Here is a 27,619-nt window from a genome sequence, read left to right as displayed (position 1 = left end):
TTAATTTGGGCCAGAGTCACAGTAGCCACTGCTGCCATATCCATCTGTGCTTGGTTTGTTTGCAAAGAGTTCCCGGTGAAGATTTTGGTGTAATCCGAGGGAGTGCAGAATTACTTGGTCTCGCTCTTTTGCTCCGCAGGCATCCTGAGACCGTGATGAGCAATGACTCTATCCCCAGTGTTTGTACATTTGTGTCTTTGCTTATGCATCTAAGTTACACTCGGAGGACGTGTGCATGCAGAGTTTGATTGATGTGTGTGATAATTTCCCCGTTGGCAAACATTTACATGCGCACTCCGTCATTTGTGGCCTATTTAGATTGGCAGAGGTGCAGTCCTGATTGGCTGGTTTCACCGAGGTCTACGTGAGACAGATTTGTTTGACTGGGCACTCTAAAATACGGGGAGCGTGATTAAAAACTACATTGCCTTCATTTCACCCCTTGTTGGCCTCAATGGTTTCGGTTCTACATCATTCATTTACTCACAGCTTTTTGAACTACTTCTTTCCACGGTGGAGCTTTATTTAATTTTTTCATGGCTGCAAAAGGTGGGGAGAGGAGCAGTAGCTTGGGCAAATAAGGTCACATCGACATACGTGACATACACATGTGTGTGCCTTATCCACAAAATCTTAAGAACAAGAAGTGGAAAGCTACAGTGGTTAGTCATATACGAGAATTGTGATTGTAAAATTCAGCTCTAAAAATAGAAACCACCCAAATCCTGGGCTTGTTCTTTTCCAGGCCTGGCTCTCTCTCTCAGACCACAGAGTAAGGACGTTAGATGGGCCAGAACACTGGAGCATCCAAAAGCCTCAGGATCATTATTCCATTTGAACATATTATACATAAACATACAAAGGCATGTTCTCTCCTGTGAATCCTGTTCTCTTGATTGGACAGTCACTCAGTCAGAAAGTCTCCTCTGGAAGGCTCCTGGAATCTGATGGGAGAACCACAAAGTGCCCGAGTTATCTTTGGATTCCCCCAGCTTGTTTTACTAAGGACTCGGCCAAACGTTGCCTTTCCCCTGCTGATAAGACAGCTCCCATCATGCCTCACTCAAAACATGGAGTGTAGGGAGAATACTGCTGGCTGCTGCTGATGATCTAAGATTACTCCTGCTTTTGAACTTTTAATCCAATAAAAAATACCGCTTGCGTAATACCTATACATTGCCGTGGAAAGAGTAAAACGGCAGTGGGAAACAGAAAGAGAGGCCCCTCGTATCCATGTCAAGATGACTTCGACAAAGTGGTGAGTGGTATTTTTCTCCCCCCTGCAGGGCGTAGAATTACTACTTATGACTGGCACATCTTACATTACTTTTCTAGTTGCAAATATTTCCTTGTTTTTCAATTCCCTGTATGCTGACGTAGAGGAGGTTGTAACCTTAATATATTCACTGTATGTGAGCACATATTGGCCATTGAACATTTGAAAGGGAAATAAAGAAGTGTACAAGTATATAGAGAAAATACTGAGATGAAAGATGGATGACTCCTTGCTGTGACATTGTGGCTGAACTGCTGCATTACGCAACATCCCAACCAAACTTCAATCTTTGTTCAAGACTTTGTGAGAATCTTGTTTCATCTGTTAAGCTTTACCCTCACAGTCTTATTGATTTATTCAAATCTTTTCCTATCAGACATTTATGGTAGAAATGTTGATGCCGGAGGCCACATTATGTTAGGTTATTCTCATCTCTCAAGGTTCATGGTTTGTGGTCTGGCTAATTGTCCTGCTCGTTTTTCATTTGCATATGGTCTCACATGTCATTTCATATGGGAGGCTGGCACATTATGATCTCCAGGACAGACGAGCCTCTCCGTTCCAGCAAGATGACACCGATATGCTGCTATTAACCTACAAATGAGAGTGCAAGTGGAATCGCAGTCTCTGCAGATTCCAAAGTAGACTGATTGCTTCAGGCATCCTACTTACAGTGGTCAGGATTTATGCAAATGTGATTGTGTGGTTTATTATCTTACAGTGCCCCCCCCCCCAAAAAAAAAAAAAAAAAATCCTACACTTAACTCATGGAACATATTGTTCTCAAGTTTTCAAACCACATATGGCTCCAAATATCTTTACCACTTAACACAGTACTTGGAGCGCTGGGAGAAGTGTAATTATTAAAGCACTGGATCCTCCTCATGTAAATTAATTTCATGGCGCACACATCACTCAAGTCTCCTGTCTCTGCTAAACTTGTTCTTCACAGAAAAGCTCAGTATCTCTGTAGCACACACTGTACCGCTCCACTTCGCCCAAGCTGAAACTTTTCTTTAACTCAAAGGGAACCCTCAGTGCAATGTAATAAATTGGATGTAATGAACACAACAATAAGTTTTGCTGTGTATCATTATAGATTCAGAGGAAAAATGGGTTAGACTCCCAATCCCAACAAAAGTGACTTTCCTTTTCTTTTTCATATTTTTTTCTATATATTATTTCTCCCATTTTTTCAAGTTTTCATACCATAAACATAAATGTCAGCTTTCTACATGTGATTTTTTTTTAATGTTCTGTATGTGGTTGTACTTTATAAAAACGTTTTTATGGATGGTTGTGGCTAAAATGGAAAGCAACAGGGAGACTCATATAGCCTGTACATTCAGTGTCTGCAACAACTCAATGGGTCAGTCACAAGAGAGGAAATATTTTGCTGCAGATCTGCTGGGAAATGTTTGTAGCATATCTGCCGGCTGTTATTGTTTTTTTTTTTTTTAACAAACCCAGGTATTCATGCTAAAATGTTCCTTCAGTGCTCCAGCTGACACTCATCAAACAACTGTGAAGAAAACAAGCACATAAAGCTGTGGGGTTGTTATAAATAACTTGTCCCCCCTGCAACAAAATGATAAAATATTACAGTAAACTGCACCCCCCCCCAACTCACATTAAAAGATGGAGTAGCTTTCTTGTATTGCTCTTGGTTTCCCCTTTCCTCATGTGGTTTATTATTCTTCTCTTTGGCTTGCATCTCTGCCAGCTTTACAACTCCCTCACTCCCACACACCACTCACCCTCTGTTAGGAGTTACAGTCCAGAGTGTGGGGCATGCTCTCTGCTGAGTCCCCCGTCTGCCATCTGCTCAGGAAAGAGTCTGAGACTGAATTGCCGCAGCCAAACCTTCAGCACCTTGAATGAATGATTTCCATATTCTCACACTCACAGCAATGCCTTCAAAAAGTCGGCTTTTGATGATAAGCATGGCTTGCCTTATTTTTCTTGGCAATGTTCCTGATGACTAGTCCGTTTTACGCAGAGGAGGCTCCCTGCTGCTGACTGCTGGAGCACCAGAGCATGGTTCGAGCTTCTTTTTTCTTCCAATTAGTGTTTTCCTAAAAAGATCCATTTATAAAAGATGGGAGGAAGGAGAATTCTAATCAACTTGTGAGGTTTAATCCTACTGTAATCTGTTGCAAACTGCAATCCCGAGCCAACACTTGCAAACAATTATATCGCTGGTACCTAGGGGCCCGATCTGATTGGTCTGTTTGCCTTGCGCTGTCTTGGGAGATCCTGTAGTAATTGAGTCGGCTCCCTGGCTGATGGCTTGTGAGCTGCTTTTATAGCTCCAGCAGTTCCAGCCCTCTGTAGATGTGTGGTGTTATTAAACCCAGACCGCAAGCGGGACATGACATTAGGGTATAATGCGTTGCGCTGATGCATACTGTGTGGTATCCCACTGTTCCCTAGCTGTCCCTGTCACTGTCCTTTGCAGACAGACGCCACTCCTGAAGCAGGCAGTTTTCCCTGCTGGCAGCCGTCCCAGTAGCCTGTAGAAGTCATCCTCCTTTCCGCCAACCCCTTTCATTCCCTCAGAGCCCCTCTCTGCCAAAGGGCCTGTTTGGCTCATGCTCTGGCTCAGATAAACAACAAAGAATAGGTCCAAAGATGCTTTCACAAGGCACCTGGTACGGTGCTCTTGTTTCGGTTTGTGGATTGTCTTTAGTCTTACATCCTTCTAATAGAATTTAGATTTGATCTGCTGTGGCTTTACAGTAATATTAATGACTGTGGAAACTGCTGAGTTTCTCCAGTAAGATATTTCCCTTCCAACTTGATAAATTTTAATTTTAATGCACATTGTGGAATGTTTGACCATTGCATGTTTTCTTCTCTCTAGGTAACTGCGACAGATGCAGACGGCGGCTCCTTTGGCTCCATTACCTACTCCCTTGGCTCTGGCATTAACAGCGCTGTTCCCTCTCAGTTCACCATTGGCAAGGAGACCGGCCAGATCTGCACTAGTGCTTTACTAGACAGAGATCAAGGGCCGGCCAGCTTCGACTTTACTGTTACTGCAGTGGATGGGGTGAGCCACCACATTTTGAAATCATGCTTAATATGAATCTATTGAGCCACAGAGTAATCCTATAAACACAGCAGCCGTGCTTTTCATACTGACAGGAGAGCAAAGACATGGCCAACTGTGCAGAAAAACTTTGATTTGAGCAGCCAAGTAAAGAGGAAAAGCTTGAATGACTCTCCATGGCGGGCTTACTCAAAAGTTAGTATAGCATCCTGTTGACTTGATGCCAGATAATACTTAAAAAAATAAAAGGTTAAAAATGAAACAAAATTACTGTGGTCATGTTAAAGCAATCAGATGGAGAAATGCTTCGACTGTCAGGCAGTAATATTTTAACAAGTTGGACTGCCGCCTCCCTCGTTTTTGCCACCTGGTCCAAATGAAAAGCCTGCACTGTATTTTCTGCGAATGAAAAGCCTATGAAACAGATTGTTTTGTTGAGGCGAGCACTCTCACCCTCCACGGGTCATGACATATTGCTCTTTCCCGAGGGAAACTATCAATCTGTATCCCTGCACGAACCTGCTGGGACTATATTTTAGAGGCTATGCTATACATCGAAATTTTAACAGGGTTTACTGCTGGTTTTTACTAGCACCATTAATGTGGCCTAAATCCTGCTTTTAGGTGTGTGTGTGTGTTTTTCTGTTCATGATTTAGTGTATGTGAAGGTTTAACAAAAGAGCTTTTTGTTTCCTCTGCAGGGTGGACTGAGCTCAGTAGCCTATGTGAAGGTAGATCTGGTTGACATTAATGATAACAGACCCGCGTTCTACCCAGTCAGCTATGCTGTTAGTTTGAGCACGCAGAGCGCCCCTGGGACATCTGTTGTCAGAGTGACGGCCTATGACCCAGACTCAGGCGAGAATGGCAGAATTACATACAAAACAGTACCTGGAGGGGCCTCGCCGTTCTTTACACTCAACAAAGACACAGGTTGGCAAAAGTACTTTTCCTGTTCCTGCAGACAATTTAATGTATTTTTAAGATTTCAATTATGGATTTTTTCCAAAAATGTTATCTTGCAATTATAAAAAGAGCCTGTTTGAATGTTTTTGTAGGAGTGATCTCCCTTTCTCGGTCCGTCTACGGAAAGGCCAACTCTGTCATTCCCATGGTAATCTCTGCTCAGGATGGCGGTGGGCTGGTTGCCCTCGTCAATGCCAGAGTCAACATTAGTGTGGTGGCGGGGCTGGTGGCGCCACCTGTGTTTGAACAGACTCAGTACTACTTCACTGCAGCGGAGGACGCCCTGCGGGGAACAGTCATTGGCATTGTCCAGGCCAGCAGTAAGACAGGTGGGAGCTCCACACACATGCTCTCTCTTCTTCTGTCTCACTCACTCACTCACTCACTCGCTCACTCACTCGCTCACTCGCTCACTCACTCACTCACTCGCTCGCCCACTCACTCGCAGCCCATATTGAACAGTTCAGTATACATTTATCAGTCACACTGGATCATGCTGAAAAGAGTTTTTTCTCTGCTCCCCGCACCACTTGTACAAATAGGTGTTGAGCCACTATACACATATAACTCTGAAATAACATCAGTCAAAAATTCCATGTCAGAACTTTGTTGATATAGTAACGTTCTGAATTTTCAGAGCTATTACAGTCATGAAAATTGAAAAAATGACATCTTTGGAGTGTGCTCTTACTTCGGTGCTTTTAGTGCTGCCTCCTGCGCTGTTGTGACATGTGTTTTGTCATCTATCTCTTTTCAGGCACCTCTAAAGATATCTCCTACACCATCAGCTCTGGAGACCCTGCAGGCTACTTCACAGTGGATCCTGAAACTGGGGCTCTAAGGACCAGTCTGCCCCTGGATCATGAAGCCCAGTCGGCTCTTGATTTGGAGGTGCAGGCCCGCAGTGGCAACCCTCCAGCCTTTGGCCAGACCCGTGTCCACATTACCATCGCAGACATCAACGATAACCCACCTGTTTTTCTGCCCTCGTCTTCGGAGTCCCTGTTGCTGCCAGAACACACAGAAATGGGCACAGTGGTGTATCGGGTACAAGCTGAAGACAGAGACTCTGGAGCTAATGGACAACTGAGCTTCGACCTTTCTTCTCCTAGTGGAATCCAGAGGACCTTCAGCATAGAACGCAGCAGTGGAGAGATCCGATTGGTGGGGAGCCTAAACTATGAAACCAGCCCCCGTTACGACCTCCAGGTGGTTGCCAAGGACAGTGGGGTACCCCAGCTTAGCGCTACCTTCATGCTCGTGGTTCATGTCCAGGCAGAGAACGACCACGGACCGGTGTTTGATACGCTCACCTACCGTGTGGAATTAAAGGAAGGTACTCCGATAAACACACGCTTCCTGCAGGTCAGAGCTCTGAACAGGGAGACCCCTGGCTCAGGTCACTTCAGCCCCCTGGCGTATCACCTGCGTCCAGATGGAGATGCTGCAGGGTTTGGCATTGCTGCAGACAGCGGCTGGCTGTTTGTGAAAAGTGCTTTAGACAGAGAAGTTAAGGACATGTATCTACTTACAGTGCTGGCCAGCGCTGGTCATGGACAGTTAAAGAAAACAGGCAGTGCCACAGTGCGGATATCGGTGACTGATGAGAATGACAACTCTCCTCGGCTCACACAGGAGAGGGTCTTCATGGCTGTGAGAGAAAACCTAGCTGCAGGAACAGGCTTCGGTCACGTGTCGGCCACAGACCGAGACAGTGGCCCCAACGGACGCCTCAGTTACCGCTTCCTGCACGCCGACCGCCACTTCCAGATAAACTCCCACACAGGTTAATTGAAAATTTCTGTGCATGTGCAGTCGCAACTGGTTTATTGGATTGAAGTGTTGAAATAACAACGTGGATTGCTTAGGTTTGCTTCATTAGGAGAAAATCTGTGTATTCATACAACAAAGCTATATATGTAAAGATGTGGAAGAGAGAGAGATGCTTAAATAACAACAAAAAAGCTGACTAGTGTTTTTGCTGACTGTAATGTCATGCTGTAATAAAGCTGCTGTTGACAGAGGAGCTAGCCCAAGAAATGAAAGGCAGCACAACTAATATTATTTGGTGAATTTTGGATATCTTTTAGATGATGTGAAATATCTGCCTTCAGAAAACACTGGAGCATGTCTGATCCAAAAATTCAAAACAGTTTCATCACATCTGTCACATTTTCTGAGCTAAAACCAAATCAAAACTAAAGTGAACTGAGCATGTCATTCCTTTCTACATAAGCTCAAAGATCCTCCATCAATGTGAAAAACAAGCTATCAGGAGTTTGTACAAAACATTTTTTTATTCTGTGCTGCTAAACATGCTGCTAAACATTGAAATTATATGTGGAAAATCATTGTTTAGTCAACTCACTGCGTCATCTGTAAAAGATGAGAGACTACAGTACTGCTGCCTCTTCCCCACTGTCATAAATTAGTCAGATGATGGTGACAGCAGTACTAAGCGTCTTGCTGGGCTCTAATTGGCCTGCTGAGCCTGTTAGTCTGTGGGTGGAGACTCAGACTCTGATTTGTGATCAGTTTCTGGCTGAGATGTGAGTCTCTGCAGCGTCTGCCAACCTTCCAGAATTCCTCTGTTTGTGTGTATGTACACATCTACACGAACATCTGCAGACTGCAGATGAATGTCTGTTACTTGTGTGTCACTGAGCAAAGCCTGCTGGCTCTTTAGACTCTCATCATTATTCCAGTGCTCTGGACCAGGGCCTCGGCATATAATCCCTCTCATCCCCCTCCTCTCCCCAGGTGAGATCAGTACAAGGACAACTCTGGACAGAGAGCAGCAGTCTAGTTACCAGCTGGTGGTGGTGGTACAAGATGGAGGTTCGCCCGCTCGTAGCGCCACAGGCACAGCCTTCATCACTGTCCTGGATGACAATGACAATGACCCCACTTTTACCCACAGCCAGTCGGGAAAAAACCTCATCATACAGGTGATGCCACAACACCAGAAAAACAGACCAACAGGAAATGAAATGTCTTTCATGTCTTTAGTGATATCTGATATTTTTTTAACCTGTAGGTGACGGAGGGTCAGTCCTCTGGAGTCTTACTGGGCACATTGCAAGCCAAAGACCCTGATGAAGGGGAGAATGGCACTTTGGTCTACTCTTTGTCAGGTATAGTAGCCGCAGGAAGTAAAGAGAGTTTTTTTTTTTGGCATTGACTTTTATTGTTTAATTGATTTTATTTTTAGATTTTCTTGTTTATTTTACAGACTTACAGACTATTGATGCTACTTTAGTGTGTTTATCTTTGTTGCTTTAGCATGAAGCACTTTTTTAACTGTGTTTAGAAAAGTACGATGTAAATAAAGTGGATCATCACTGGTATCCATGCGTGCAAATACGGTCAACAGATGACACCATCAGTTTGAGTTGGTTAGTAACTTAGGTCTAAAAATGGCTTTGACTTAATGCTAACAAAATGCTACCACTGGCTCGCCGGCTTTGTGTATTCAGCCCTCCCACGCACATCATCTCCACTGAAAGTTTGGACTCTCTGTCTCTCCCAGGTCCCAGGGCTGAGCGCTTCTCTTTGAACCCAAACACCGGCGAGCTGCGTTCATCGTCTCCCCTCAGCCACTCAGAGCGAGCTGAGTACACTCTGACGGTGACAGCCACTGACAGAGGACTGCCCCCTCGCAGCACCTCATGCTTGCTCACCATTCAGGTCAGACTTCCACTGGAGCCCGGCCAGCACAAACACCCTCACTACTCACCTATTTAATATCAAAGAATAGACTCGGGGCTGAGAGGATCCATGTCTCTGGGCCCCTCAGACTAGCTGCAGACATATCAGCCTCACTTCTGACAAGCTTCCCTCCCATCCCCTCCCTTTTCTTCCCCTGTGAATTTTCAAAAGGGAAATTTCTATCTGAAATGGAAAAGTGGGTCTGAATCAAATACTCCCAGCTGGCTTGTGATGAGGGCCAGCTGTAGCCTGCTCTGATCAAGGTCATACTCAATGACTTCAACACTTTTTTAATACAGTAGCCCTTTTTGCAAAGAGCGGCAGGGCTGTGCACTCACGTAAAACACAGCATTGAAAGTAATTCAGTTAATATTTAATATAGAACAGAAAATGGACACAATGGAAGAACCCTGGAAGGAACTTAGATTTATAGGTTCCAGGAAAATAGAGTTGCCATATAAACAGCTCCAGTAAGTGCCAGTTCACTTTTCCTCCTTTCCAACAAAAAAAAAAAAAAATGAAAGTCATAATTATTAGTTAATTGGATTAAACAGTGCTAGTGTTGTTCTTGCCCAGTGACGCATTTCTGTAATTTCCTTCAATCATCTTTTCAGACTGATTTACTAAATCCATTGATGATAGGACGGGACTATACCAATTTATTTCTGGAACACTCCTTTTCCATCTAATGTGGAACCAATTTACAGCGTGTCATGTAAGATTTCACAACAAACACAGCTTATTTATGGAGTGCCTACTGTGGGAACTGTGCTGTAGGAGACAACGCTGGAATACCCAGATCACCCCTTCAGCTTACAAAACATATGCTGCTGAAAATTTGATCAACAAATCCTCTTCATCTCCCTCCTCTCCCTCCCAACTCTAAAATTTTCTCAATTCATGCTTGTCTGAAAGAAAAAAAATCTTTTATTAAAACAACATGTCACGTGTTACTTATGGTGCTCTTTTCATACAAAGGAGAGATGTAATAATGTTGTGGTCTTTGAAGACACTTGAACTGCTCATCAAAAAAAGTGTAAAGCTATACACAGTACAGGAATATGTCCCAGTGCTAAATTCAACCACTCTCATCATGTACGTCTCTGATTGTGTTACTTTTATCATCTATTATTTTTCCTGGCAGCGACATAAGTATCAGATTAAGTGTGATTAATGTTAGCAGGCGTGTTATTCAAGTCTATAAAAACCTCTTGTAACTGGTTTCATTTATTCCCAGTGAACACATTCGGTACAAGCAGGAGGAGTGGACAAAATCTGGTTTTGCTTTGCCTCAAATCCATGAAATATTTTCATTCTTTGTATTGAAAATTGTCAACTTAAGTTGCCACCGGGCATTTAAACGAAGCATTAGATCAACTGTCATGTTGCTTTGTCCTCAAATATACATACAGTGTTTTTTTCTTCCCTGCAGGTTCTCAGCATTAACAGACCTACTTCTAAGACCAATTCACTCTCCATATCTTTCAACTCCGTGGAGGAAGCCAAGCCTGGCTCTGTTATTGGCTCAGTCCGCCTCCATGACAGAGAAAGCCCAGAGGCAGGGGAGGTGATCTACACAGTGGTTGGGGGTACAGACCAAGATGGTACCTTTGTTGTGGACCGTCTGACAGGAGATGTGTATCTGGCTCGCCCCCTCGACTATGAACGAGACACACGCTACACCCTGCAGATTGAGGTGGATGACTTCTCTCAGGCCCCTCCTAGCAGCACCCTGGTCCACCTGGGCATTGATGTGGAGGACAGCAATGACCACGCCCCTCAGTTCCCCGAAGACCCGATCACCATCGTCATCTCAGAGAGCATGGAGCCCGGTTCATCTGTCTATACTTTCCAGGCCATAGATAAGGATGGCAGCGGTCCCAACAGCGAGCTGAGGTACTCAATTCTCCACCAGTGGCCGAACACCCCTGGCCTCCTAAGCCTCGACCCCTCCTCTGGGGTTCTGTCCTTGGGCCAGGAGCTTGACCATGAGGTCACCTCCAACCTGATCCTGGTTGTAAAGGCAACAGACTCTGCCCTTGAAGCCAGCCAGAGGCGCTGGGGTTCTGTCACAGCGAGGGTGTATGTAACTGATGAGAACGACAATCCGCCAGTGTTCAGCTCGCCAACAGCTGTCAGTGTGATGGAAGACCAGCCGGTGGGCTTTGTGGCGTTGTATGTCATGGCCAGAGATGCGGACCAAGGGGAGAATGGAAGAGTGACCTACAGCATCCAGTCAGGCAACACTGGAGGAACATTCAGCCTCAACCCTAACACTGGTGAGTAAGGCCCAGTGCCAATGCTGTAGGTCCTGTGTGCTTTAGGATGGGGTGCTGGATGGGTTACTGACTGACCAGTAGACCAGTCTGCATCTCACTGAGGCCAATATTGCAGATGCCATGCTAGTATATTGTTGAAATAGATCATGTAAAACATTATATAATCGAACATAATTTGGGGTTATGCAAAATCATTCATATTGTTTCTGGTGATAGCATCGTGTAAGTTCTACATCTAAGAGATCTCTCTGCTTTTTATTTATTTATTTATTTTATCGTAAGCAGCAGATACTACAATCAGTTTTCAAATCTTGGACTTTCCGTTACTTCCTTACTTTCCACTGGGCCCACTCATTTTTTTATATATCAATAATATTAAAATATTCTTTATCTGTATATGTTCAGCACCTTGTCCAGCACCACTTTACTGTGTCATGCAAATTCTCTTGCTAAAATTGAAATATTTTAAGTTTAAGTGAAGAAGAAAATCTGCATCTGTTCACCTCTGTTTGGGTTTTTTGGTGAACTTTTTGAGCGTTTGTGCCACCTCTGAATTTTGCCTTGCATTGCATGTGGATTCACCTTTTCACATGCTTCCACACAGCCCCACCCCCACACCACATTTGCCAAACCTCCCCCTCCATAAACACACAAACTCTTATAATACTCTGCTTACTTCTAAGTACAGCACAACTCTTGCTTCACCTTTCATGACTTATTTCTCTCAGTTGGAGGGCAGACAGACGGGGCAGCCTGCCAAATATTAAACACACACGGACACACATACACATACACACACATGCGTGAGTACACACATGCACCCACAGCCCATCATCTGTTATTGTGGATCTATTCCCATGAAAGACCAAAGAGCCTCCTGCTTGGGCTTCTGGGAACCATTAGAGAAGGGATCAGTTACGCGTGTTTATGTGTACGCACGTGCGTCTGTGTGTGTAGGCATGCACATATGTGTCTGCGTGCTTGCATGAGACTCTGTCACTTAGTCAGCACTGACCTTGGGCTATTTGGTCCTGTGGGCTTTGTTGTGGTGTTTGAGACACGTGTCGACGTTGGCTCCGCCCTCCCCTTCAAGTCGCCAACCAGGATGCCCCCCGGAGCAGCTCGGGGATGGAAACATTCAGGGTCTGTCATGCATGTTACCTCTGCTTCAGCCCAGTATGTGCGCTCATCTTGAAGTGTTTTCATGCACACTGGTTATTTGTTAGAATCATGACAGAGTTAATCCTCTGAGCACCTGGTTTGCTCCTGTTTTGGGGTCATTGACCGAGACCTGGGACCATCTCTAGACACTCTGTTTTCATTACTTTTGGCATTACAGTTACCACAATAGAGAGAACTATCAAGCTATTATTAGGAGTCTGTAAAGTCACAGAGTGAGACATATCCTCATCGCTCATTGTCAGAAGCGAGGTCATTAATTTCACTTTTGGAGCTGTTGATATGGTGAATTGCCTCTCTGCAAAAGACAACACCATTCAGGGATTAACACATCAAATGTTGATAAATGGCCTCTGCATTCAAGATGAGAAAGATATGTTTGTTGTCAGAGCAACCTCAGCTAACCCTTATACTGCAGCCCAAAGTGTTGGCGCCACAAACTCCACATAGGCTTAAGATGTTGGAATTGAAAACATCCAAAATAAAAACTTTCCCCTGTTTCCACTGTTATGTTTTTTTTTTCTACCCATGTGTTATCTGTGACCAGGGAGACGACAGGATCACAGAGGAGTCAAATTTGGTGAAAATATTCCAGCCTGTAACTCCTACCAGATTAAAAGCTTAGGGGCAAGTTATCTCAGTTCGAGCAAGATACAAAGTGAAAAACACACAAGAAAGTTAAAACCAAAACAGCACTAGCCCCCTCTTTCTTTAACAGTTGCAGCTCATTTTAAAGCATGAAATTGAAATTGAATCAATGCAAGCTCTACCCTCTTAGGGCAGGATAATGAAAAGGCAAGGGTGCCCCTAATTTCTTCAGAGCACGGCAGGCCTGGTTGTTGCGTGTCTAGAGCGTGTGTTTACTGCTTCTCTCTCGATGGCTGCGGCATTCTCCAATGGAAAATCTCGTAAACTGTGGCCAGACCATTGGGCTGTTACAGCAGTGGTGGTGGTAGCACTCAGGTAGGCAAAGCTGTGTGTGTGGAGGAGATTAGCCCTGATTTGGCCCTCACACGGCAACTTTTCACACCAGCGTTTTAAATCACTTGACTACACACAACCGTGGAAAGTGGCGTGTTTTATTGCCTTTGATAGCATGCTTTCATACTGTAGTTGTCGTGTGTAAGTGCCTCTGGGAAACAGGCTGTAATAAGGCACACCCACACACACACACACATACACATACACACACACACACACACACACACACACACAGGAAATCTCTCCTCACATTTCCCCCTCTGATTCATCTCTCTACAGGCTCTCTGTCTATTTTCAAACCTCTGGACCGTGAGGAGCGGGACATCTTTAACCTCACAATAATCGCTGAGGATCATGGGATACCCCAGCACTCGGCGAGCCAGCTGCTGTGTGTCCATGTGATTGATGTTAATGATGAGGTTCCCTGGTTTGAGGAGAGCCAGTATGAAGCCCAGATCTCAGAGAACCAGCCTCCAGGAACTAGTGTGTTGACAGTGTCCGCCTCTGATCAGGATCAAGGTGAGGCATACAATGTGCACTCACTTAATTACTGTAGCTGTGGCCCATATAATCATATTTTTTAATTAACAACGCTTTCCCAGTGAGCACTGATTTGGTAGTTTTCATTTCAAAATAAAATTGGAAAGCAAAACTTGGTTGGAATGTTTATTTTTTCAACATGTAAGTTACATATGACCATTGTTTCATTGTCATTTAAATGACTATATTTTGATGTGAAACAGGTCCTAACTATGTATTGAACTATAAACATAGAAATGCTTATTATACAGCATGTGTAACTTAGACATCTAAAAACTTTTCAACCAAATGTAGCCTGACTTTAACCAAGACACGTAGTCGTCTTTTGAACTGCAAATTACCTTAATCATGGCGTATGTGTGTGTGTGTGTGTGTGTGGATTATGTCTTAAAGGACATCAAACTGTGCTGCTTCAAAATGCCTGTAGTTATTCTCAGCCTTCATGTGCGGAGTACGTGTTCACATTACAGACATTAACAGTTGTTTTTAATTGAGGACTACACAGGAGAATGGGGGAGGGGGTACAGAAAGGGTGCATTCCCCTGGTCTTAGTCAGAAGCACATAAAACAGAAGGATTATAAACTTTCTCTCCAAAAGCAATTAGTGAAGTAAACAGGTGAGGTTGCCAGACTGCTCTCTGCTAGCACGCAATCTGGCATCCAAACACCTGAGGGAGGGCTGTCACTGCCAAATGCTTAGACAGCAAAACTAATGACAAGCAAACAAATAAGTATACAAGCTATTAGCAAGAGAAACACAAATGCTTTCTAAATGGTGGTCTTTCTCAAGTATTTTCAGGTCAAAGGATTGAACTATATGAGCTTTGGTGACATTTTCTTAATGATTTAATTTTTAATTTTTAATTAATGTTTGAATTAAAGCACAGTCATTATGTGTGTTTCGCTGCAGGAACCAATGGGCAGGTGACGTATGGTGGTATCTCAGAGAAGGCTTTCCGCATCAACCCAGTGACAGGTGTCATAACAACCACTAAGTCACTGGACCGGGAGCTCCAGGAATACTACACTGTGACAGGTACTGCCATCTGCCCTACAATATGACAGACAAAACATGACTGCTTCAAGTTATTTTCTGATGTCCAAAGTAAATGTATGGTATTAATTATCTGAAATCATCCTTAATACTGTTATGTGTTTTTTCTTCTGTTTTTTGCAGTTTATGCAAAAGATGGTGGCCTTCTACCCAACTATGCCAAAGCGACAGTGAGGATCAGAGTGCTTGATGAGAATGACAACGTCCCTGTCTTTGGACGTCTCTACTATAGCATAGAAGTGCCTGAAAACCTGGATGCTTTGCCTCTGTTCACCCTCAGAGCCACTGACCCAGATACAGGAGACAGTGGGGAGAAGAACTACAGAATTACAGGTGAGAATTTGTTTTGATGTATCATTCAGTTTCTAAAAAAAATCATCTCAATTCCTACCATTTTATATTTCTATAACCCGGGGCAGTGATGTTGCAAACTCAAAACACTTTTGCAATTGCTTTCCTCTCAGCTGGAGATCCATCAGGAGACTTCCGCTTGGACAGAAGGTCAGGTGTGCTGTCCACTTCAAGGCCTCTGGATCGGGAGAAGAGGGCTGGGTACACGCTAACAGTCACAGTTCAGGATGAGGGCCAGCCTCCTCTCAGCAGCACCGCGTCTGTGGAAGTTACTGTTCTGGACATCAATGACCACAGCCCCCAGTTTCAGAGCAGCAGCTACACTGCAGACGTTTCAGAAGATGTTCCCATTGGCTCACTGGTCCTGGAGGTGAAGGCCATTGATCTGGACCAGGGCCCCAACAGTCAGGTCCTGTACTTTCTGAGCCGTGGCTCCCAGAGCATGTTCATCATAGATCAGAACACAGGCCGCATTATCACAGCGGCTCCTCTAGACAGAGAGAGAACCGCCTCTTACACCTTTGAGGTGTGTGCCACTGACTCCTCCCCAGCAAACCCACGTAACTCCACTGCTCAGGTGACCGTCTACATTCAGGATGTGAACGACAACGCTCCCTTCTTCATTCAGGACCCACTTATTGTGAACATCTCCGCCAGCAGCGTGTCCAGCCGCAGAGTGCTGGCCACCATGAGGGCAGAGGACAAGGACTTTGGGGCTAATGGCTCTGTTTTTTATCGTTTTGCCAATCCTGTGAGGGGCTTCACCATTAACTCGCTGACAGGAGACATCCAGGCTACCGAGAAGCTGCAGACTCTGACCCAAAGCCAGAGGACTTTGATAGTTCAGGCCATGGATCAGGGCAACCCGGCTCAATCTTCCCTCGGGGTGGTCATCATTTACATTAGGGAACAGAGCTACAGGGGGATTCGCTTCTCTCGCACAGCTAGAGATGTCAGTCTGCAAGAGAACGCTGCTAAAGGTTTGTGTGATATAATATTTCAACCTTTTTACTTGGAAATTTTTGCATGTATCATGGAAATGAAAAGTCAATGTTAAATGTTTCAACACAGCATGTTTTTCACCCTGTAGGCACAGTAGTAACACAGACTCAGGCCCAGTACCCTGATGGATCTCAAACTGGTATCAGCTACAGTATTTTCAGTGGAAACAGAATGCAGTCTTTTGGAATTAACGCGATCACTGGTAAGTGCACAGATAGCAGTGTACGCCACAAACTGAGGTTTTCCAAATCTCCAGTGACTCATTGTTGTTTTTGTGAATTAGGTGAAATATGGGTCCAGAAATCTGAAGGATTAGACTTTGAAGAGACCCCCAAACTCCGCCTTGTGGTGAAAGCTGAGACGGCATCCTCCAGCTCCTACATGGCTGTCAACTTAATTCTGCAGGACGTCAATGACAACTTGCCACGCTTCCAACTCCAGAACTATGTAGCGTACATTAGAGAGGCACAAGGCTATGATTTTCCCATTATCCAGGTGCAGTAGCCTCTCCCCCACATATTTATTATGCTTGGCTGTTGTTTAAGTGTGAAGTTGTGGAATAGAAAAGCACTCAAGCTTCAGAAATCTGGATAGTTTCAGCACCGTAGAGAAATGACTGTTCATTTGCCTGTGTTCTCAGTGTCCCAGCTGAATATATAGAATCATTTTTGTCATGAAGCCAGATCCATATAGCCCATTTTTATGAACTCTTGACTTTTAAGTCCAATATTGCTCACTAGTTCATGTTACACTGCAACAGCTGTTGCAAATATTTCAGTATTTTCATTATGAAAATGGGTTGGTCATTTCTTCAGGTTGCGGCAGATGACCTCGATCAGGGTCAAAACGGCCAGGTGACCTACTCTATCAGGTCCTCGTCCATGAGTGGCTTGTTTAAGATCGACCCAATGACCGGCAGCATCACCACTGCAGCCATAATGGACAGAGAGATCTGGACTCAAACAAAGTGAGTTTTGCTCTTTTTGCTCTTTGTCTGCTCCTCCTGTCATGTGGTTCCACTCAGCTCATCTCTGCCCCTGACATTTTGACATTTGTATGTTTGTTATGATGATTATTTTTACCAGCAACAACAGCAGGGCTAGTATTGTTTTCACCTCGTGAGTCTTTGTGTGTCTGTGTGTATGTGTGTGTGTGTGTGTGTGTGTGTGTGTGTGTGTGTGTGTGTGTGTGTGTGTGTGTGTATCATCATGGCAAAATGTGGTTCTGAAGAAACCAAATGTAGCGGGAGCAATTGCAGAGGTGGTTTTGAGGACGTTGGCAGGTGTTTATATGTCTGTGGACAGATTTTGTGCAAGATGCAGCCACACCACTTTACAGTGTGTAGTTACAGTGTGTAGTTCAAAAATGGGTGTGGTCCAAACAAGAGCACCGGAGGTAGTTGGTTAGAAAAGGACGGAAGAGCCCTTGGCCCCTCATCTTACACCCCTGGATCACTGTATCCCAGTTTCAATCATTCCCATCCACTCTTAGACATTAGCTAAAACTAGAGACCATTTTGTGCTGAAATCACACCACACCTGTCAACATGTTGACGTTCAGACCCATGAATACTCTGTAGTCATTACTACATTATTACCAACCACGACAGCGTGCATCTGTCATCGTAGAGTGTTGCAGGGACGACTTATTTTTGTAGGCCAACCCAGAAGTAAGCATCACCCTGAGTCCCTAGACAAAAGCCAATGGGATTTTTACATTGGCTTTTGGATTATTGTAGAAAATAAGCTCTATGAAAAAAAAAACTTGATGCTAACCTTAACCCACTAACCGTGTTGTTGAGCATGATAATCTCAACACTGATGAGTTACATCGGTTTTCATGTGCAGTGTGATTTAATGTCCCCGACAACCTCTGTAGACTACTGTACCACCTGTGAGCAACTGCCTTTTTTAACATGTAAAAGTTTAAAAAGCCACTGACATATTGTATGTTGTAGAATAAAATGTGAAAATATCTTCAGCTTGTGTTAACCACATACCTTCTTTCAGCCATTAGTTTGTGCATATTTTCATTAAAAACCCCAGTATTTAAAAAAAAAGCACTAACTAACTAAAACTAACTTTCAGTTGGATTCTATGTTTTCATGATTTCTATTGCAAGAAGAGATTATTACTGTAAAAAAGTCCTCTTTTAATAAGGACTGCTCAGAAAAATGTTTCACTTCTAGAAAGAGAAGAGAAAAATTGGGAGGAAGTACAAATGAGCTGATGATCATATTCAGAGCCTATCAAAGTTATAAAGAAAATAAAGCTTGGCCTGAAGATTTCATTTTAAGATCAGATTTTAAACAAATTTAGTTTTATTGATCTTTTTAGATCAGATTATAATTTTTTTTTAAGTTTTTTGTTTAGTGAAAACAGTGAGCCTAATTTATTGTTAGAAAAACAATCTTCTAATGCTCACTGTGAAACAAAAAGCGGCTGGTCTTGGTGGGGGGTGAAACACTACGCAACCATGTTCATTAAAGTTCAGACAGTGACATTCATTTTCTGGCACCAGGCTTGTCGTTACGGCAACAGACCGAGGAACCCCGCGGCTGGCTGGCTCTGCCACCCTCACTGTGATCATCATCGACCTCAACGACAACAGTCCCATGATTCCTCTGCCTCGGGAGATCCATGTGCCTGAGGGTAAGTTAGCTTCACAGGGGAACTTAGTCCAATGATCTTATCATAAAGCCTCGCATCACCCTTCCTGGCAGCTCACTCAGCAGGGCTCAGTGAGAAAAGTCTGACCCTATTATGAACAAGCTATTGCCAAGTTCCTCTGTTCATTTCCTGTCTATTAGATCTAGGCTTTCCAGAACAGGATATTTCTTAATAAAGAGCAAAAAAAAAAAACTTTTTTTCCCCTTAGTCTGTGTGCTTCATTTCAGCTATAACCTAAATATTTGCTCTTCCTCTCCTGCCCTCCCACCTTCCCACATACAGATACTCTGATTGGCACAGTTATCACCCAGGTAACAGGGAATGATGTGGACTCAGGGCCAGCCCTGTCCTACACACTACACTTGGATACAAACAGCCAAGGAATGTTTGGGATTCATCGTTACGGAGGAGGAGTGTCTCTGACCGGCCCTCTGGACTATGAGGAGAGGACATGGTACACTCTGACTGTCCGCTCATCTGACTCTAAACATCAAAGCGAGGCCAACCTTACTGTGCTGGTGGATGATGTGAACGATAATGTCCCCACCTTTACTCAAGACTTGTATCAGGTACAGCAACCTTCACACACCTAGTATTGGCATATTTGTTAAATTGCTGTAGTATCTGTAGTAAAGGATATAGATATATTTATGCTGTGTTTTTCTCATTAGGTGACTGTGTCAGAGCACCTCCCAGCAGGCAGTGCAGTCATCACAGTAACAGCTACCGACCGTGACTCTGGGGAGAATGGGAAGATTACCTACAGAGTAATGTCATCAACTAGGGGCGTCTTCTACATTGACCCAAGCAACGGTAAGATCACTGTGTGCACATTTATGGTTGCTTATAACCGTTTTCGAACCAAAGCTCCCCTTAATTACCCTTCATAAAAAATGTTATCCCCTAAGTCTCTACTTGGATGCAAATTTGAGGTTTGGACATATTTGCAACAGGCATTGCAAAAATATTTAATCATTTTGTTCATTAAACGTCATTGAAAGCCAGATTTAATGTTATTTGCCTCAGATGTTTTGCTTGAGATAGCATCTAAAAATAAGTGTGTTATAAAAGAGGACTCTTTTTCCCCTCAAGCTATTCTGTCTCCTGTTCTCAAGAGCAATTCCTTTACCTCGAATAATGTTCCCTTAAACGCTACGTGCTCAAACCTGCTACACTGTTTACAAAACACAATTGAAATTTGATCATTTATTTGAATAATCCATGGTATTTCTTTAATAGAGAATCACCCTGTGTAATGATCAACTTGGATGATCTCCAATATTATGATCTCCAGACAGAAGATTAAAATCATAAAAGTCATAAAAGTTGCTCTTTTAATGACCGTGTTCTGTTTCCTCACAGGGACTCTGTTTGTCAAACAAAAAACAGAGTTTGATTTTGAGAATCCCTCCATCCTGGTGGTAATTGAGGCACGGGACCAGGGCACTCCACCACTTTCATCCATTGCCACTGTCCAGGTGCAAGTGTCCGATGTCAACGACAACGCCCCCATCTTCCACCAGTCAGAGTACAGAGCCACTGTGTCTGAAGATGGGCTTCCTGGATCAACTGTTCTGATCCTGGAAGCTGTAGATGGAGACCTGTCTCGGGACAACTGTGGTTTTGATTTTGCCATTGCCAGTGGCAACTCAGGTAATGCCTTCCAGATTGAGAGCAGCGTGCGCTTCTTGGAGGGGCAGGGCTTCCAGACAGTTGGCAGTCTGATCCTGGTGGAGGAGCTGGACTTTGAAGCAGTGCCAAGTTATAACCTGACGGTCGTGGTATCAGATCGTGGAATCCCTCAACGTAGCTCCAGCGTGCCTATCCTCATCAGTGTTTCAGATGCCAATGACAACCCTCCAGCTTTCAGCCGGGCAGAGTACAGTGTGGTACTGAGTGAAGGTGCAGCAGCTGGGACAGAGATCTTGCATCTGTCTGCCACAGATCCAGACTCTGCTCCTAATGGAGAGGTGCAGTACTCCATAAGCTCAGGGGACGAGTCCAACCTTTTCCAGGTTGACAAGTGGACCGGAGCCTTGAGGCTGCAGAGACCTCTGGACAGTGAGAGACAGTCGTACCATATGATTGTGGTTCAGGCTACTGACGGTGAAGGGCACTATGCTTTGGCCCCAGTCAGCATCGAGGTCAAGGACATCAACGATAACCGGCCCTTCTTTCCCCTCAGTACAGTAACTGCGAGCATCAGGGAAAACCAACCCCAGAATGCCTTAGTCACCATGCTGCATGCAATCGACCATGACAGAGGTGTTTTTGGACAGTTGAGGTACTACATGTTAGACAACTCTAAAGAGGGAAGAGAGGCCTTCCTAATCAACAAAACTTCAGGAGAAGTACGGACTCGCTCTACTTTTGACTTTGAAAAGGTAGCCTCCTTCCATTTTGTGGCAGTTGCCATGGATACTGGCAACTATTCTGCTACTGTAACTGTACAGGTTTATGTTACAGGGGAGGATGAATATGATCCTGTTTTCACATCCTCAGAGTTCTCATTCGAAGTGCCTGAGGGAGCAAAGAAAGGTCAGATTATTGGCAAAGTACAAGCCAGAGATGAGGACGGAGGTGTGGATGGGATTGTCCTCTACTCTCTAGCTGACAGTTCGCCTTATTTTGAAGTCAATAAATCAACCGGAGCTATTTCCTTAAAGATGGACAGCTACAGCAGACATGTGGGTCGCTCTAAAAGAGAGGTGCGTCTGATGACGCTGGACGTGACTGCTCACAGCCCTCTGGAGACGTCCCGCATAGCAGTGGCTAAAGTTACTGTGGATGTGACCCACACATCTTTTGGTCTCACAACAGACATGAATATGCTGCTTATCAGCGTCATTGCAGTTTCACTTGGGACCATAGTCATATTAATAATAATTGCCGTGGCACTATTTTTTGTTAAATTAAGGCGTCAGAAGAAGGAGCAAAAAGCACACGGACGAACACAGACATCAGGCACCATGCTGCATAAGCTAGAGGAAACAAAAATAACAGCAAATGAAATGATTTACCATCAGACCCTTCCTGGATACACAACTAGTCAAAGTGGAGGCGGTGGGGGTCCATACACTCGTGGAGGATCCCTGGATCCCTCCCACTCCAGTGGGCGTGGCTCTGCGGAGGCAGAGGCGGCAGAGGATGATGAGATCAGAATGATTAATGAATACCCACGAGTGTCAAGCATCTCTTCTTCGATGCAGGAGCGCATCTCTGCCCGAGGTCCGGACTCTGGAATCCAACAGGATGCAGATCAGCTATCAGACGTGTCCTGTGAGCCTTCCATAGACTGGTTCAAAGGGAAGAAACTGGGCAGTCTGAATAGTACTTTATTAGCTGGCCAGGTGCCAGTCTACAGGGATGAGGGGGGTGGGTATGTGGGTGTGGGACGAGGACTCAGCATCTCCCACCCTAAAGACTATACTTTCCCAGAGGATGGAAAGCCTGCTGTGGATGGCTCCCTGACAGCCATCGTGGCCAGTGATGAGGAGCTGAGGGGCAGCTATAACTGGGACTACCTGCTAAACTGGTGTCCCCAGTTCCAACCCTTAGCTAACGTTTTTACTGAAATAGCACGTTTAAAAGATGAAACAGCTCCTCCTCATCCTCGCAGGTCATTTCATCACAAAGCAAAGGCCGAGTCAAGAATCGACCCACCGCCTCTCATAACTTCTGTGGCCCACCCAGGGGCTAAAACTGTACCTCCAAAGCCTGCTGTAGGGAGGACCTTCCCCCACTTGGCTTCTTTACGAAGATCTCCCATCAGCGGCGAGGGATCCATCTCCTCAGTCGCCATGTCTCCAAGTTTCTCTCCCTCTCTCTCCCCGCTGGCAGCGCGTTCTCCTGCAATTACGCCCTTCAGCGTCTCACAGGGCCCCTCTGCATCTATGATCAGCACAACTGAACACAATTTGGAACACAGCGAGGAGGCAGAGCTGAGGATTTAAATTCTAGAGACAAATCTTGAGGGTGGATTAAAACTGAGTCATTGCTGTTCCAGACTTATTCTACTGTATGACCACAGGGGCTGCAACCTGAAATGAGTCACGGCTTGTCTCTTTTCTATTCTCCTTCTGAAGAGAACAAGTACACAAGGTTATACTAAGAAGTCCAAATAGCTACAGCTGTGGTGCTTACTGGAAAAACTGAACTACACGACTAACAGGCCAAAATGGACCATGCATTTTGTTTTGTTTTTTTTCTTTGTGTGTGTGAAAGAAACTCCTTATTCTTCTGTTGATCATTGTTAATTTGCACATTTGAATAGGGATTCATTCATGATGTCAATATTTTGTATAAAAGCATTGTCTATATTTTTATACGTATATGTGGTTTCTGACAAGAAATGGAATTAAAGTGTCAAAAAAGGTTGCTAAAACCTCAGAATATATTTCTATATTTGTATATTTGTAGCTTGTACTGTATACTTGTTTGTACTGTAAGTTGGTTTTATCTCTTGTAATTCTTAACCTTGTGGTTTTAAATGAAGCTCTTCATTAATGCTTTATGAATTGGGATTTTTGTAACAGATTATTGTAAATATTTATAGAAGAAGAGACATCCTTGCTTGAACAAATGAAACATCAGTCAGAATAGCGTATTGTGTGATCAGATTTTCTACGGATCCAGTGTTTGATCTCACATCAAAAGGTAATCATGAATGTGAATTGTTGAAAAATTGTATTAGTCCTCAACACACGTCCCTTCATTTTCTGCAAAGCATAATGAAACTTGACATCCAATGATCCTGTCCTTCAGGTGCCCTGGCTTTAATTTCTCACTACGAGCCTTACTGCTTTTCATTTTGCATTGTGAAAATAATCCATGTGAGGCAGAACATTGAGCAGCTATGTATGTAAAACTGTGTGCTCTATCAGCAGCCTAATCATTACAGAGAATGTAAGCAGGTCTTGGTCATTTTGTCTACTCATCCAGTGCTCCTCAGTAAAATATGTAAAGAAACATTACTTAAGCTCTTAGTCAGTGCTATCTTGACACTGAGATTGGCAGCAGGTTTTTCTAATTGCTGTCCAGAACAGTTTTGTTGTATAGATTTACTGCCAAACTGTAATGAATGTTATTTTTGGACCGCATTTGTTCCCTCTTTTCAATAGCACTATAAAGAATACTATATGGATTAATAAATGTTACATACGGTATGATGGAAATATGAAAACATGTATATTTATGAATGTTCAAACACTACCAGAGAATGTTTCCTAGTTAATGAGAAGAAATTCATGTCATGTACATGTTCAGCCATAAATCACATTAATACTTTTACACAGATGCCTACACCATAAATGTATACTGTACATGATCATAATTGTGTTTTTGGCAGCCATTACAAAATAAAATAATGTGTTAATTTGCATTAATAACTACCTAGAGCTCTGTCATTGCCTTAATGCAGATTCCTCTCTCCTTCCAATTGTTATAGGCTAGAAGTATTTTGTTTGCTTAATCCCCAGTTTTTGACTCTTGTTAACATTATATATCAATCAAAACTAACATTTTACAGTATTCTTTATTTATTATATAGGTAGACCTCAGACGCTGAGAGATTTGAGAGATTTGGTAAATTATTTACAAGGATGCTATTTTGACCGTGGCCAAATATACATGAACACTACCTACTGTATTTGATAGAATGAAGGTACCTTGTTGTCTGTATTGTTTTGTATTGAACAGTGTTACCTGCCACTTACATCTCATGTTTGTCCAAGCTGTGTGTATAATGGTGAAGAAGAGAAATTCCTCCAAATGTTCTCACATATCATTCTAGACTTGTCCAGAGAAATGTTTTGAGCAAAGTGCCTGATTAAAGTACTTATGTGAACACACTGTCGCCCGTCACATCATTCTTAGCTCACTATAATGGCAGTGTGTAACAGTGATGAACAGTTATTGTGTGCAGTTAATCCATAACGGATTACAAGTATAAGATCCCAAAGGTTCTGTCAAAATAAACGTGGCATTTCCTAAAGCGTAAGACATGACCAGTGTCCTAGGGCTTATAAATGTGACTTGGTGTTTTTAATGATTTACACACCTTCAGAAGGATCAACAGTTAAAGTCACTAGCAGTACCCTGTAACCTTGGGTTTATACCTTGTATAAAACTGGAAACTCCCTATTGTCCCAGGAGCAACAGGATACATGGACAAATGGACAAGCTTCAGTCCCAGTATTGTCCCAATCTTAAGAAAACATATCTCAAATGAACAATATTGGATTTAATGATAGTCATTAAGTGTTATTTAGATCTTGATAGGTATATATGATGTAACACAGTCACAATACCATTACCAAGTTATTTGAAGTAATGACTTTACAGATGCCCTCGTTTCTATTGAAAACAGCCATGAAAAAAAAAAAGTCTGCTTTTGCTCTCGCTCTTGCTGCAACCTCTTCCAGCACAGATTAAGGACAAAACACTGGAAAGACATTGGAAACCAAGAAACCACCATTTGCTTCACATGAAACTCTCAGTTCAGCCTTATTCCATTTGTATGATATTTGTTTGTTCAAATTAGCTCCACATTAACATGGAGCCAGCCTTATTTCCACCCTCCTTTTGTCTTCTAATGCCAATTCATCTACTTTGCCAAAAAGAAAAAAAAAAACCTCATTCACATTATGTTCTGCAGCTCAGAAATCATTCATCATGTAATACTGACCACACCAAACCCCAGGTCAGATCTCAGATTTTTATCTTTAAGCATATGCAGCTGATGTTCTCACAAGAATTCTTCAATTCTTCACTGTTATTGTCCCAGCACTTATCTTTGTTATACTACTTCATGTCTATTTTGCGGTTTCTGCTAATTGTCCTCAATTTCTATTCCCCAGGTCTTATAACATGTAAGAACAGCAGGGTGAAGAAAGCAGAGTTAGCAAATCTCTGTCTACAAACAGGCATTAGTATTTATAGAATGTTTTGATTTTGTACTTGTTTTACCTCAATGAACTTTTCAACAGCAGAAAGTTCAAGTTTTTCCCCCTAGAAGTGCCTTTGTCAGAATTATTTTGAACTTGTTCACATTTTAGAACTAATGCATGTCGATAATGTTACTAAATTGTGTTATTTTTTAGTATCAACCCCCACCTGTCATGGGAACTCATTGCATCACTCTCATATTGCCCAAGGCTGGACAACACTCCTGCTGCCTGATGAAACAGAGCTGAAACTGGACTAGCACTGTGTCCGCTCCACGGCCTGCCTCCAACTGGTTATGGAGCTGAAATCTAAACCCTGTGGTATTCTGAGCAATTACACACACACACACTGAGGTGAATTCATGTGAGTATTTTTTGTTCCTGGACTGGAAATATGGGCGGAGTTGGCTGAATTGGACAGGCCGTTGATGATACACACGGCCTGAGTGTCATAGCAGACTCAGGTTATGAGATGAATGCTGTGACCCAAACCAAGCACCTTGGATCAGAGGCCAGTATATACACAACAGAACTCAGATAATATGAGTAAGAGGGCAAAAGCCAAGTCATTACTCAAGGCTTAAATTAAAGGCTCGGAGTAAACCAAATGAAATCTATCATTTTCCCTTCAACACAAAGTGGATACACAGGAGGCTGCTTTCTTAACATGCAATCTTCAGTGCCAGGCTGCCCTCTTCTCTTCTCTTCACTGACTCTACTTCTGCTTCTTACAGAGTTGTCAATGCTGCTGTGCTTATATGATGCTTGATCTTTATCAGCAGTCTTCAACAGCTAGTCAATAAATTTACTTAATACTTTCTTGTATTTGTTCACCTTGGATGTTAAAGAGATAGTTCGGGTTATTTGACGTGGGGTTGTGTGAGATACTTTTACATAGTCAGTCTGTTACCTGCAGTAGAAAATGTAGTGCCAAATGAAAGAACTGTTTGACGGCAAGATTAAGCAGGGATAATATTCAGTACATAGAGTACACTTCAAATGGTATTGACTTTTTCTGTGGGCATTTTTTTAAGTGGATAAAACATGTTTTTGTGCCTGGCCCCATCCATAGCAGCACATCGCTCAAACTGGCAGCACACCGATCCAAATCTACTGTATGTTTAAGTACCTCACCTCGCATCAAATAACTGAAAGTATCACTTTAATCCCCAAAACCATCATGACTATTGTTCATGATAACATTGTACTCATATCAGTTGTAGAGGTTTAGGAAAAACTGATTCTGACAAGATTAATGCTGATTCGGGCAAAGATCACAAGTTGTATCAAACTGCACAGAGAAATGACTGAGAACTATATCCTCTCTTTACTGTATATTGCAAATCAGTGAAAAGTCAAAGGTGTGTCTTTTGTTTTTCAGACTTCTCGCATTTGCTAAAGCTAATTTAGCCTGCACACAAGCTAAATCAAAAGGGAAGTCCAGCCTCACACTGATGTAAATTAATCAGCAATAGTCATTTAAGTTGACCAGGAAGTCTACTTTCTGTGTTTACTTTTGCTAGGAAGGAACAGAGTTTTAAATAATTTCTGCTAAATTTATGAATTAATGTTTTGTTTTATTTTATTTTTGTAAAGCTGTAAGGGTTAATGACCCTTT

At 43.2% G+C, this 27,619-nt stretch overlaps 1 protein-coding gene across 1 annotated transcript in view; it reads left to right on the top strand.

Moving 5' to 3' along the window:
• LOC111224439 (protocadherin-16-like) overlaps positions 1-23,372 on the top strand; it is a 73,363-nt gene extending 49,991 nt beyond the window's left edge. The window contains exons 2-20 of the mRNA XM_022748923.1: positions 4,140-4,328; positions 5,030-5,261; positions 5,387-5,623; positions 6,052-7,080; positions 8,055-8,242; positions 8,332-8,428; positions 8,824-8,981; positions 10,435-11,281; positions 13,721-13,960; positions 14,892-15,017; positions 15,159-15,368; positions 15,500-16,366; positions 16,477-16,590; positions 16,672-16,883; positions 17,204-17,355; positions 18,909-19,039; positions 19,340-19,626; positions 19,729-19,870; positions 20,420-23,372. Of these exons, the coding sequence (XP_022604644.1) occupies positions 4,140-4,328; positions 5,030-5,261; positions 5,387-5,623; positions 6,052-7,080; positions 8,055-8,242; positions 8,332-8,428; positions 8,824-8,981; positions 10,435-11,281; positions 13,721-13,960; positions 14,892-15,017; positions 15,159-15,368; positions 15,500-16,366; positions 16,477-16,590; positions 16,672-16,883; positions 17,204-17,355; positions 18,909-19,039; positions 19,340-19,626; positions 19,729-19,870; positions 20,420-23,010 (8,049 nt within the window). The 3' untranslated portion in view covers positions 23,011-23,372. The remainder of the gene's footprint in view (positions 1-4,139; positions 4,329-5,029; positions 5,262-5,386; positions 5,624-6,051; positions 7,081-8,054; positions 8,243-8,331; positions 8,429-8,823; positions 8,982-10,434; positions 11,282-13,720; positions 13,961-14,891; positions 15,018-15,158; positions 15,369-15,499; positions 16,367-16,476; positions 16,591-16,671; positions 16,884-17,203; positions 17,356-18,908; positions 19,040-19,339; positions 19,627-19,728; positions 19,871-20,419) is intronic.
• Positions 23,373-27,619: the final 4,247 nt, after the last annotated feature.

Source organism: Seriola dumerili, unplaced genomic scaffold (assembly GCF_002260705.1).
Source record: "Seriola dumerili isolate Sdu_G_001 unplaced genomic scaffold, Sdu_1.0 BDQW01000134.1, whole genome shotgun sequence".
Lineage (NCBI taxonomy): Eukaryota > Metazoa > Chordata > Actinopteri > Carangiformes > Carangidae > Seriola > Seriola dumerili.
This window is presented reverse-complemented; position numbering and strand designations above follow the sequence as displayed.